The following is a 13,143-nucleotide window of genomic DNA, read 5'->3' as shown; positions in this document are numbered from 1 at the left end:
ATATTAATCTTTCATTTTATTATGGTACTAGAATTAGCAAGTAGTACCCAAGGAGTAAATCCATTTTAGATACATTTGAATCTTGTTTAACAGAGTTAGTAACGCCTTTTATTGGATAACAAAAAGGACCGACCTAACGCCAAAGGACAGATTTCAGTTCGAACTGCAGGTATTCATCCTGTCCTGAAGGGGAAACAGAGGAGGAAGGCACTACTCTTTCCACACGAGATTTTGAGCAAGCGAATTTGAAATACTCACTGAATAGATTGGAAAATATAATGGCCGAGCTTGTACATTTTGCAACAAAATCGTCGACACATATCCCCCAGGAGAGAACACCATGCGTTCGTCTCTTTTGAACCTTGAGGATAGTATTCTCCTTGTATTTATTGACCTATTAATAGGATGAGACCCTTTCTTCAGAATGAAATCAGAATGCAAATGCTCAAACTTTTTTTTTACCATTTCTAGATAATTAAAACTGTTACTTTTTTAGGTTCTGGAACGAGACCGTTCGGTATTTTCCTGGTTCAAATAATAGCCATCATTCTGCTAAGATAGGAAGAAGGTGGATGAGACTTGCCATTTTTTGCAAAGCGTATAGTCAAATCGATTATGCTGAATGGTGCCCCCAAATAGTATTTCCTGAAATAATGTGATAATTTCGATATATCAATACTTCATATCTACTGAAAATAAAGAGAGGCAGATTCTCAATCAAATCATAGAGAATCTAAACCAAGGAACGTGTGAAACTGAATATTAGCCGATGTTCAGTAGTTCATATGCCTCCATTAGTATTAGAAAAAAAGCAGTACCGAAACCTGCATTGCAGTACATAGTCGAACTGGAAAAGCAAAAAAGTTTAGCTAGGCTAACAAAATCGTCAACAAATATCACAATAACATCATAACCTATCCGAAGGTCATTGGATGATCTGAAATTTTTATCGCTGAATACAGCTTGAGTTTCCAGTCTAACTTATATTCTGACGTTTAATCAATAAGTTAGTACTTATTAAGCGCAAAGCTAGACAGACACATATAATCAATTTATAAGATTACACTGCCTGTGCATGGAACAATGAAAAAGTTTATGGAGAAGAAAAAAACAAGGACATTCCATCCACTGAAAAAAGAAGAAAAAAAAGTAAAAAAAAAAAATGCGGATAAAGTTCCGAGGACAAAGTAACAACAAAATGAACCTCAAAACAAACACTAAATTAAAATAGGCCCTCTATAAGTAACGGTGAAAGCGTAATCAACGAAAGCATAAAACTCTACGGCTATTAAAACCAGGGGTAATTTTGTGTAAGGCATTTTAAGTCGCTAATGGCTTACCAAGTATGATTTTATCTGAGGTTGGTTTTGAATTAGCAGTTTGTGAACAAAAATTGCATTAAGGATCGGAATTTCTAGTTTCGTTATAAATGGGCTTGGGTAAGTTTCGTCGGTATTTCTAAAAAGGGCGACTTTTTGGTGTAAATATTTATTCATTTCAACTGCCTCCCTGAAAACTTGAGCGAGACCTTTAACGCGGAAAACAATAGAAGTCTTATCAAATAAAATGAGGTGGTGATAGCTACCATAAACGTGTTGAGTCAAAGCGGAATTAAAAGTTTCAGACCTTTGGCGTTGCTTCATGACTTTGTTTGTTTATGATTTGTGTTCTAATAGCCTCTCTCCTAACTGTTGGTGAGTCGTCCCAATATAGAAATAACCACAAACATGGGGGATCTTATTCATTCCGCTTCACGCAACGGGCCTAGTTTTATCCTTTCCCTAGTTGAAAAGCTTTGTATTTTGTTTAGGACCTTAAATGAAACAATGAGGTTATCTTCTTTGTTTATCGCTCAATTTTGGAATATAACAGGTTTTGGTGCATCTTTTTTTGCCTTTCTAAACTTTGTTTCTACAATATATACCATGAAATCAATGGGATATCCGTTGCAAAACAAAATCTCGTTGAGATAGTTCAATTCTGACACTATGTGAGCTTCAAAACAAATTTTTAGCACTCGATCAACTAAGGATTTAACCATTCCTCTTTTTACACATGGCTTTTTTCGGGGGGGGGGGGGAGCCAAACAATACTTTGAAAACGCATCAAAAATGTGTTTTTATGTATTTTTCTACGCTTTAACGAGTCGGAAAAACATTTCGGGGGGGGGGGGGGCTTTGAATACCGCCGTGCTGGTAAGTGACTACCGTTCAAAAAAGCATTGCACGAAATGACTTCCCAGGTTTGAGTAGCAATTCAGTGTTTCATGTTATGCTTAGTCACCCTTGCTTGGAGAGGGCCTATTTTTGGTAAATGTTTAGTTTTTTTAGATTCGTTTTATTTTGTCCTTGGAACTTTTATCCGTGTATTTTTACTCTTTATTTACTTTCGTGCCCTGAGGACGGTCGAGCGGAGGTCTCAACCAAAATATCTGCATTTTTGTTGTTCCTTTTCTCACTGGAACGACATATCCTCGTTTATTCTTTTCATTTTGATGTCGCAAAATCATCCATTTTCTTAAGTCAGCACCTCAACATTGTTCGCACTTAGAAATCCGAAAACTGAAGCAATCAAGATTGTCACTATATAAAATTAATACTAGTTGCAGATCAATTTCTGAACTTTTCATAACATCAGCAGTTAATCAATTTTTACAATAACGCTTTTCACTTAACCGCAAATAAAGAGAAGAAAATTAATTTTTCGTAAAAGAAATATCGATATTTTATGTTTTTACTGCAAAAATTGTTTTTAGTCCCATCCATTAACTGTATTGGTTCCACGAGTAAACAACTGACTTGAAAATTAAATAAAAACTAAGTTTTAATAACGTTATTGTGCATATTTTGCCTTGACAAAAACAGAATTGAAGCAAAATAACTAAGATTTCAATAAGTATATTTCGTCTTCCAGATTGAAAAATCAAAGTAGAACTAGAGAAACATCTTCGCATAATTGCTTGGTAAAAAAGTTGAAGGAAATGTTCTATTTTTCCATTTAAAGTATTTGTTCTGCATGTTTATATAAATTATATGCCAAAGTTGTTGCCAAATTTTGTTTAACTTCCATAAATACTTTTTTCTGAAATAAACGTTTTATATACTTGATTTCTACTTCATGGAACGTATCTGAATTTTATATTTCACACGCTGTCCACTTATTTGGTCTTTCTATTGTGTCAATTAGGGTAAATTTAAGCGTTATGAGTGTAAATTGAATGTCTCAAATTTGGAAGTGAATAATTCTACAAAAGCCAATCCTTCTCTATCTTCTAATCCTTTTTCCAATGCTATGCAAACAAGAATTCAATAAATAAATTCACTAAATAGAACTACATTTCTTAGTGTCCCTGGAGTAATTGAAAATGAGCATATTCATTTGCTTCGAATGACATTGATTGTATATGCGTATGAGCCTTCCTAAATCAAACTCATTCACCCTGCTGTTTTCATCTATGGTGTTTGGGAAACTTCTGGCTGTCTCCTTTTTGTTTATCTGATCCTGATTCCAACTTAGACATGCGCCTTTTCCATAAGGCACTCTTGCAACTCGAGCTGCACCAATTTTGCTAATATTTTAGCTATATTCAGCACATTAATGTACATCAATTATCTTGTATTACAACAATGACTTGTCTTTGCAAAATTTTAGCCACTGGATCCACAAATAATTCTTGTTTTTATCCATCAAATAAAGCTTTTAAGCAACAAGATTTTCTCGTTGTTTTAAGTGACCAAAGATGCACAAAAAGAAAAAAAACTGGAAAAAAAATCATCAAATTTACTGTTCATTTAAGCTATTTTAATGCAGGTGGAATTGCTCACATAGCTTAACATTAAATGCACCAAGAGTTTTGAGCAGTCCAAGTTGGATATGCAACAAGTGCAATTTAATGCTTATATTGCAATCAAGAATTATGCGCCTTTCCAACAGCTCCTGGAAGACTCCAGAATAATTATACGCTGGTGAATTTCCCAGACCATTTTCCTAATGTTGTTGAATAACCAACCATGTTGTTGAATAATGTTGTTGAATGTTGTGAAAACCATCATTTTCACGTTCTACTTTGCTCTGATGAAATTTTCATCTTCAACGAGTTGTCAAGTCTGTGGGCCACCAAATGACCCGTACTTTCTCTTTTCAAATAACAGGCTAGGACATTCCAAACTGGGATACTTGAAATAATCTCATTGATTTAACATTGACATCTCATTCTTTAAAAAAAATATCATGGAACTCACTTTATATGCAGAGGTGTTCCCTCTGTTCCTTTCATCCCCGTGTTCCCTTCGTTCACAATCAAAAACACCTAACACACTGTTTTTACACTTTCTGAGGCACCCAAAATTTATCTAGATCACCCATTTTTCAACGACGTAAGGCAAAAGCTTCCCTGACAGATGCACTAATGTATGCTCTTTCAAGTGAATGGTAGAACTGCCGCATATGCCAAAACGAGCTGGGTTATTGCGACGCGAACTAACAGAGACGGACATATGGAAAGTTTTCGGTTCGTGCATAAATGAAAATCAAACACTATGAACCTGGTGCACAATCAAGAACTCAGACTCCACATTGGAATACACTTTAGTATATCATAGCAACGGGAGCAACACAACGTCTTACTACAGTATGTCATTCAGAGCGTCATTCACCGGGCACCTGTCGGAGAAGGTTTACGTCAGCCAACAGAAGAATGCTTAGTAGTCTTGACTACTTTTAATCATTTGTAAGTGAACAATTTTAAATTCTTATTACAGCTTGGCACACTGCTAACCAAGAGGAAGAAGACTGCAGTGTTGAAAGTGAGACCAAATCCCTTTTTTCGGGGAAAGGGTGTTTAGCCACACCTATCACCTCGCACCCAACGCCATAAATTTCTTATACATGTCAAACACCCCCAGAAACGTCTCTTTGATCGCATTTACAGTTAAAATCTACTATTATTTCCCAGAATTTTGCCGTTTATAGTCCACATAATCATGTTGATATTCTTTAGATTTCAAAAAAGGTTATGCTGATAAATCTTGTACAGGCTATCATTCACATGTATTTGAATTTCTGCCAAATTACCAGCACAAAATTACGCTTTACTACAGCTAAAATCAAACGGTATCCTCCTTAAAAATACTGAATTGTCATGAACCGACACCAAATGTGTAGCATGAAAAGAATTTAAATGAGCCGTGGTTGAACACTGTTATGTACGATTTCCAAATTAAAATCCTCTTAAAGAAATAAACATTCTACTGTACACACTGACATTAATTCTAAGAATGGGGCTCCATTGGTTCATATACATGTATGACATACAATCATTGTAGATGGATCAAGTTTCAGCCCAAATAGTTTATTACGTGCTCCCAGGATAAGCAAATCCAGGGTTGTTAGAGTAGTGATAGATGATCTAAAAACCGTACACAGTCAATGTAGGGTCTGAATTTCCACCTTAAAACTTTCAATTTTCAATCGTATTTCATCCCTTTTACCCAACACTCAAGGCAATTTTTTTTTCTTTTTTTCGCAAAAAGACTAAAAATAGAAAATAATCTTTTTAGAATAAAGTGAATCAGAATTAGATACAAGACCCTCATGCTCGGATTGCAGGATTCTCTATTTAACATGGAACTACAGTTTCGTCACTTTTCAATTTATTTCATCACTCCAAAAGGATGTTCACCATCGAAATATCACCTGCAGCAATATATTGCTTGCTCCCAAAAAAAAAGATCAGCAGCTATTTGAAACGTTGCACAGAAAAATCAATTTGACCCTAGTTCAGATGTTGAGCAATCATGACCCTCGGAATGTAACGCGATTAAACAAGTGAATTTGTTCCTGGTGGTCTCACAAAACCTGAAGAATATTGAAACCAAAGTCTAAAGGGTAGCTGCATCAATGCTCGAATTAAACCTTAAGTTTAATTCGAACACGTCTATGAATGTGACACAAACTTATGTGCATATTAGTAATTCAGTTTAGAAAAACATCTGGCATAGACATAAGGTTCTTATTTGGCGCTTCCGGACAGAGTGGTATCTCTTAAAAGTCTGCAAGGGAAATCAAGAGGAAAAAAAACAAGCAAAAATCTGTTCATTTTCTTAGCTCCTAGTCAGATAGGAAATACGAAGAATTCAAATTTTTGAATATACTAAGCAAATATAAATTATTGAACAACAGATTGTTTTTGTTCAGAAGACACCTGTTCAGGCAAGTCAATGAGGAGGTTCTTTACAGCTTCTTTGTATTTCCTGAGCGTAGAGTCATCCTCACCTGAAAAAAAAAATGTTTGCATTATAGTAAACGACATGGTATGCTGTAGTAGCCACCCGTCGGTCCGGTAGATTCCTTTTCTAGGTTTTGCTTGTTTCAAAGAGCTTTAATGGAAATCTTTTCAAATTTGAAGACTTTGCAACATACTGTCGAAGCTTTTTCTAAAAATATATCTCATGAAACATGAACTATAAAAAAGGGGTGAATGAAGCCCACTTCGTGGGGCAAGCAAAAATACAGCCTCGTAGTCGTAGGCTTTTTATTCGGTCCTTCTAACCAGCCCCGCAGATCTGATTTTAAGTTAGGCCACTAGAACACAAGTCTGTTTAGCAGCTGTTACTAACTTAGCAGCTGATGCCAGCAAATAGCTTAGTCAGATTCAGAAATGGCGGCTGGTGGATGCCAGTGGGATAGTGTCTAGCCGCTTCGTCTGGACAAAACGTTGACAGAAATACCAAAAACGCAGTATATAATGAATTCGTGCAAAGACTTGAAGAAAGAAGATTAAAATCTTTTCATGCCCCATTGAAAAGAAAACCAAAAGGTCTACATGAAACATATAGAAATGAAGTTTATAAAATAACGAAGTCAAAGAAAGTGGTCGAATCATCGAACCTGGTAAGTTTAACATTACAGTAACAAACTTTAAACTGTAACCTAAGAATAAAACTCGAATCCTTCCGGTTTTCTTAAAAACCCACATCACTTATCTAAATTTTAAACTATTTGTAAAGATTTATTTAACAGAGAAACTTGTTTAATAGGTTTGTATAGAAATAATAGCGAATGTGAAAAAAGCTTTTCGAGATTTTTGTGAAAATTATCTGTTTTTCACCATACAGTCACAGCTGCTCTAACAAAACCGCAGGCATACCCTATCTAGACGACAATCAATATTTTAAAATTCTATCCCAAGCCATCATTAAAATGTTTGATGTGGGGAACCGTCAGGTCCATTTATATAAATTTTTGAAATGATGTTATATTTGGCAAGTTTATTTTTGAGACAGCACTTATCAATTACACATATCAATTACACATTAGTACACATAGAATGTGTACTAATTTGTTATTACAGCAGTGTAAACATTAGAATACGAATATTTCCTTAAACATGTTATTAAAATTTCTTGATTGTCTACAAGTTATATAACAAGTTATATAATTTTCACTTGGTTTCACATTAAAAACAACAACATGAAACTGTTATAAACAATTTCAACAATATTATTAAACTACATTAATGTTTAAAGTAAAATGTGGTCCTAGGCCTATTCGCCTATTTGGTAAAAAAAAAATCCCTTGCTGTTTTTTCTAGTAAAAAAAAATACCCGTTTCTTACAGTTTGATACTAAGAATACAAAGATGGGTAAATAACATAGATAGCCTCTGCTTAGGGCATGCAAATGTGCAGAGAAAGTTTTTGTTTTATATAATGAAATAAAGAAGTGATTTATTAATCATGTAATGTCACTTAGCATATATCCTGAAGATACGGTCATACTAGGCTGTTTGGTACCCACTACTAACCAATCGCTGTAAAATATCGCCATCAGTCAGTGAATCGGAAGGGTTCATATTATGAGTTAATAGCCGCTAGTGAAGTTGCTTTCACAGCATAAGTATATATGAAGAGTAGCGAAAAGTTTGTTCAAAAATGACACACATCATAGCGCGCTGACTAGGAGGTTCCCAATATGTGACAGTTCTTCTTGGGATTCAATCAGATCACAGCATATGTCATGCGCTAAACATTTGTCATTCCGCGTGCGCGAAGAGGCGGAGTCTTGAAGAGAGGTTTAGTCTGATATGTGTTAAAAATCTTTAATGGAGAGTATTGGACTTTTCGCCACTGTTCATATATACTTATGCTACGAGTTGCTGCTGATGACTCGAAAACATTGGGTGCGTTCGTGCAAAAAATCGTGTAATTGGGCTAGTCATCAGGTTTTAAGACTTGTGTTAAATATTACAGTTAGAGAGTTGTCTGAACATATGCTGAAACAGAAGAAAAAATAACGGCGGGTTAAATTCTGCATATTGAGAAGAAACAATCTGGGGACAACAGAAAGACTATTTAAAGAAGTATAATCGGAAGATCTATTACCTTATGCAAACATTTTAAGAATGTCAGTTCCTAAATTTAAAAAGTCACTGGAGTGACACCTCTTATTCAGAAAAACAGACACCAAATTCTGTTAGGTGATTCCAAGCAAAACAAAACTAGAAATTATTTGACGGTATCTAGCAACTGGAGACAGCTCAAGTCTTTGGAATAACTGTTTGGAGTTCCTTATTATTCAGTTTCAGTGTTGGTTCCAGAAGTGTTTAGCGGCATTCACGCGGTTTTACATCAATTTATTAATGCACAGTATGTTATTTATCCCTCTTTGTATTTGTACTGTCAAAATATAGCCATTCAGTTCAGCATAGTTGAAAAGTCCAATAAATATGCCGTTGGGGATGACAATACCCCCACAGCCCCTGGAGAAAGGGCTGTAAGTTACCAAATTTTCCCGTTGTTTACATATCCTATTTGTTATTTGGAAAATATAAGGACAATTTTGGAGAAGAGGGGGGGAATTTTCTGCTGGGGGATTTTGCATGAAGAGGAAATTTTACGAATAAAATTTTCCTCGGACAGGGGAGGGGGATTTCCCGGCATGATTTGAAAAATGATCACAAATTTAATAAAAAGAAGTTCTTTCAACTGAAAGTAAGGAGCAACATTAAAATTTAAACGAAAAGTAACTATTCTATATATGAGAGTGGCTGCCCCTCCTCTGCCCCTCGTACTTTACGGTAAAGTTAGACTTTTTCCCCAATTTTCAGAAGACTGCTGAAGCACGAGGGCCGTTGAATTGGAACAAGAAGCTTTTTTAAGGCACTAAAAAAGTTTAGCCTAACGAGCGACAGGTACAGACAATTCTCAATTATTAATCTAAAAGCGAAAATTTGGTCAACACATCCTTTTCTCTTCCTAAAACTTCACTGTTCTTCTCTTAAAACTTTATCTATAACATCTCTTAGTCTAATGAGTAATGCAATGTAAAGTAATTTGCTTGTTACAGAAAGCAAGTTAATGCTTCTATAATTACCACCCTCACTGTTACTACCTTTCTTATAAAAATGTTTCATTCCACTTTTTCCTAAATTCACTAGGCATTTTCCTCTTTTCAAAAACCAAACTCACAATCTTGAGTACCTTGTTTCTAGCTTTGCAACCAATATATTCCAATGCTGATTTTTCAGACTTTCAGCACACAAGGTCATGTTCTTTCTTTAATCGTGTTAGTATCCCACCTCTAACCCACCTGGACAAAATATCTTCTTTCACTTCCAAATTGTCAAAATTTCTGCCAATCTCTATAATACTTTCCTTATCAATAATTGAGCCCCCATTCAAATCTCCAGCTGGGACAAATATGGGCTAAGCACTTCCTCTCAAAATTTTAGCATGCCAACACAGTATTTTATTATTACGCCATATGGCAATGCCGTATCCAGGGGGGGGATTTACCCGGTTTGAACCCCTCCCCCCCCCCGAACTTTTTGTTTTACTCGTAAAAACGTAACAAAAATGAACATAAACAAATATTGTATGCGTTTTTTGAGGTTTTTTATGTACCCCCCTAAAAAAGTGGCCTCTACCAAACACCTCAATTCATAATAAAACGCCTTATCTATTTCCCTTACTTTCCTTTTACCCTCATACTATCTATCCCACAAAAAAATTGTAAACCTTGATCATTTATATATGAGAATTTCTTTCATGATTGAACTACAATTCCAAACAGGGCCGTATCCAGGGGAGGGGGGTTACCGGGTTTGATCCCCTTGCCCCTTGAAATTTTTGTTCAACTTAGAAAAAGGCGTAAAAAGAAATTGTTGACGCGTTTTGTAATTTTTTGCCCCCTCCCAAAAAAAAACTACCCCCCCCCCCTGCTCCTAAACAAAATATTGAATACGCCCTTGGGCAAAGTTGCTCACAGCCATGGCTCTATCCACTATGCTGTCACAATGGGATTATTTGGGATATTTACATAATACTTAAAATTGATACGGAATGTACCGTATCCAAGTAGTTCGCCAATTGCATCGTTTTTGGTACTATTTAGAGTTCCTGGTACAATAAGTTATATTGGGAAATTTTTGGTACAAACAAATTCTTCGGTACATTTTGGTTTTACTTGCTCCTTATTGAATCTGATATCTGTTTCAAGTTTTAGATTATCGAAAACTTTCTTCTAATGTTTTTCTTCTAAAAGAAAATTTTCAACGTACTCTTCAGCTGGTACAAATTATTCGCTTGCGGTACAATGTTAGCCAGAAAACTGGTACTTCATTTCAAAGCGTTGACAACGCTGCTCCTGATGTTATCTAATGCTATCAAGCAAGATCACAGAACTAAATATAGCCTATATATCCAAACGCAAAAATTATCTTCCTTTTTAATTTCCCGCTAATTTCGATTTGAATTTTTACCTTTTTAATTTACCGCAAATTTTGATATTTTGCTATAATAAAAATAAATAAGTAAATAAAAACTATGGCTACACATTTCCGAGCCTTAAAATCCTTGCAACACGCGGTATACGTAGTTCATCTTTGAGAAAAAAAACTACTGATATTATTTAATATTACCAAGAATAATCATAGAGCTGAGTGTAGCTTATATATCAAAACACAAATATTATCTACATTTTTTTATTTACCACAATGTCGATATTTTGAAAAAAAAAATGATACGCAAATTAACAAAAATTAGCAATACGCAATCTATATCGGCAACTTCCTTGAGCAAGAAGGATTGAACCTCGATACCGGTTGTTCCCGGGCGCGGCTTTAACCATTCCGCTGTCACAAGGTGAACAGTTTGGGTATTTAGATAATATATGAAATGGATATGGAAGCTAAGCAGCTCGTTTCTGAAAACAAAATGAACATATATTAGACAGGAAAAAGCGTTCGCCTTTTCCTTAGCAAAAAGCTAGTAACTAAAAATAGAGAATGATGCATAAAAACTTCAAACAAATTGAAAATTATCTTGCATATAAAAGTGGGGGAGGGACGGAGGGAGATTCTTGTTATGTATGTAATTGCTTTTAAAACTGAATTCTTAAGAATTTTGATTACTATTAGCGCAAAATGCTATTTGTAATTTGCTACTACAAACTATTACATATGTTTAATTCTAAAATTGGCGGTCAGGTTGTTAAGATTTCAATTCTCATTGATGAAATAACGGCAAGAATTTGACTATTATTGACAAATCTGTAACCGAATCAGGAGAACTACCATAAATTTAGTTAGGGTTACGAATGGGGAGAGGGAGAATATTTAGTGTCAAATTTGTCAAAGCAAGCCATTTCCATGGGGTTTATGCTTTAAGGCGAGAAAAGTACCTGACGGGAGGAGAGCGTGGGGGTGGAGGACTGACAATTTTACTAGCAAATAAGGCCATCAAACTATATTGCAATAAAAGCACAAGTAACTTCAAATCTTGGTGGAATAAAAAAAAGTATCTCATCAAGACAAAGTAAGGATTTTCTATACTCTTACGTGTGATTTCGCACAAGCTTCTTACACTTATCAAGCCATCTAAACCTTTAAATTCAATAAATTATTCTAAGTTCAGATTTACAGAGACAATCTATGATGGCAAAAAACATTTCAGTTTGGTAAGAATTTTCATGCACGACTTGGTCCTTTTTATTGAAAATATTTGAGGTGGAAAAGAAAAAAGAAAGAAAAAAAAACACACCGTATGTGCAGAATATCGTGGTTGCAGCCACTTTTCTTGATTTTCAAGTCAATATATTTCCCTTGCTGTTCAAGCTAAGGGATGGTAAGTTTCCTATAAAGGGGTTTCGGACAAGACGGTTCTAATAGTGTACTTCATTGTTTTTATCTGACTCCAGTTTTAGGAGTTATGGGGTATTTTATTCTTTACTTTGGGACGTGATCGTCTTTTACTAGGTTGCTAGCTACCGCTGCAACCTGGATAAAAAAATATGAGCAGTCCTATAATCAGATTCAGGCGAATTCGTGGCATTTATTTTGGGGCTTCTACTTTTATGCCAATGGAGGACATTTTATCCGAGAAATCAGTTGATTCTGGTGAATAGTCTCTATTTTAGGAAATAAATTAACCTTAGGCGAGATCAGCGCATGCACCGGATTAATTCAGTAGGAATTATGTGTAAGCCAATTAATTCTATGTAATTGGCTACTCTCAGCTCAGAAAACAAGCATATATCTAGAATAATGGCTCTATAGAAGGAGACATGCTACAGCAGAAAGAGAGACACTTTTAGCTTGATATGGTTTTATTTCGCCTTTTTAACAATTCATCCCCAGTCCCTCTAATAGTTCATGTAGCCTTAGGCTATATATATTAAAAAAAATGAGGAAAACTTAACAAAAAGCAGATAAGAATGGAAATAGAGGAAACGTAATTCACTGATGATTGCTGCAAATATTATAAGTAAGAATTCTTGTTTTTCTTTCTTTTTTGTATATCATACAGCTAAATGAAACCATTACAGGGAATGGGAATGAATTGAAAAAGAGCAAACATAAAATTAGGGTCAGGAATTTCCATCGGGAAAGCCGCTATTCTAGACCTTTACCCAGAAAACAAACACGAGATCTAATTCAACAGAAACCATGGACTATTCTACCAAGCAAGTGTTTCCCATTATATAGTGAGTACACTTCCTGTCCTCAAAAACGAGCATTTACGTTGGTTTCTTTTTTTTTTTTTTTTTTTTTGCTAGTCGCCTACCAGGATCTGGTGATTTCACAATATTTAGAATAAAATTCATACTTAAATTCATACTTAACGGCTAATAGTTAGAAGGAAATTTA

General features: G+C 35.1%; 2 protein-coding genes across 2 annotated transcripts in view; one reads left to right on the top strand and one right to left on the bottom strand.

Annotated features, from left to right (window-relative positions):
• The window catches only part of LOC148955194 (cubilin-like), a 232,136-nt gene extending 230,075 nt beyond the window's left edge, over positions 1 to 2,061 (top strand). Inside the window, exon 15 of the mRNA XM_089106517.1 lies at positions 497 to 2,061. Within this exon, the coding sequence (XP_088962643.1) occupies positions 497 to 561 (65 nt within the window). The 3' untranslated portion in view covers positions 562 to 2,061. The remainder of the gene's footprint in view (positions 1 to 496) is intronic.
• Positions 2,062 to 6,124: 4,063 nt separating this feature from the next.
• mRpS35 (mitochondrial ribosomal protein S35) overlaps positions 6,125 to 13,143 on the bottom strand; it is a 56,372-nt gene continuing 49,353 nt past the window's right edge. Inside the window, exon 7 of the mRNA XM_089108096.1 lies at positions 6,125 to 6,273. Within this exon, the coding sequence (XP_088964222.1) occupies positions 6,167 to 6,273 (107 nt within the window). The 3' untranslated portion in view covers positions 6,125 to 6,166. The remainder of the gene's footprint in view (positions 6,274 to 13,143) is intronic.

This window comes from Artemia sp. Qi Xiang Cuo, chromosome 2 (assembly GCF_049724085.1).
Source record: "Artemia sp. Qi Xiang Cuo chromosome 2, ASM4972408v1, whole genome shotgun sequence".
Taxonomy (NCBI): domain Eukaryota; kingdom Metazoa; phylum Arthropoda; class Branchiopoda; order Anostraca; family Artemiidae; genus Artemia; species Artemia sp. Qi Xiang Cuo.
This window is presented reverse-complemented; position numbering and strand designations above follow the sequence as displayed.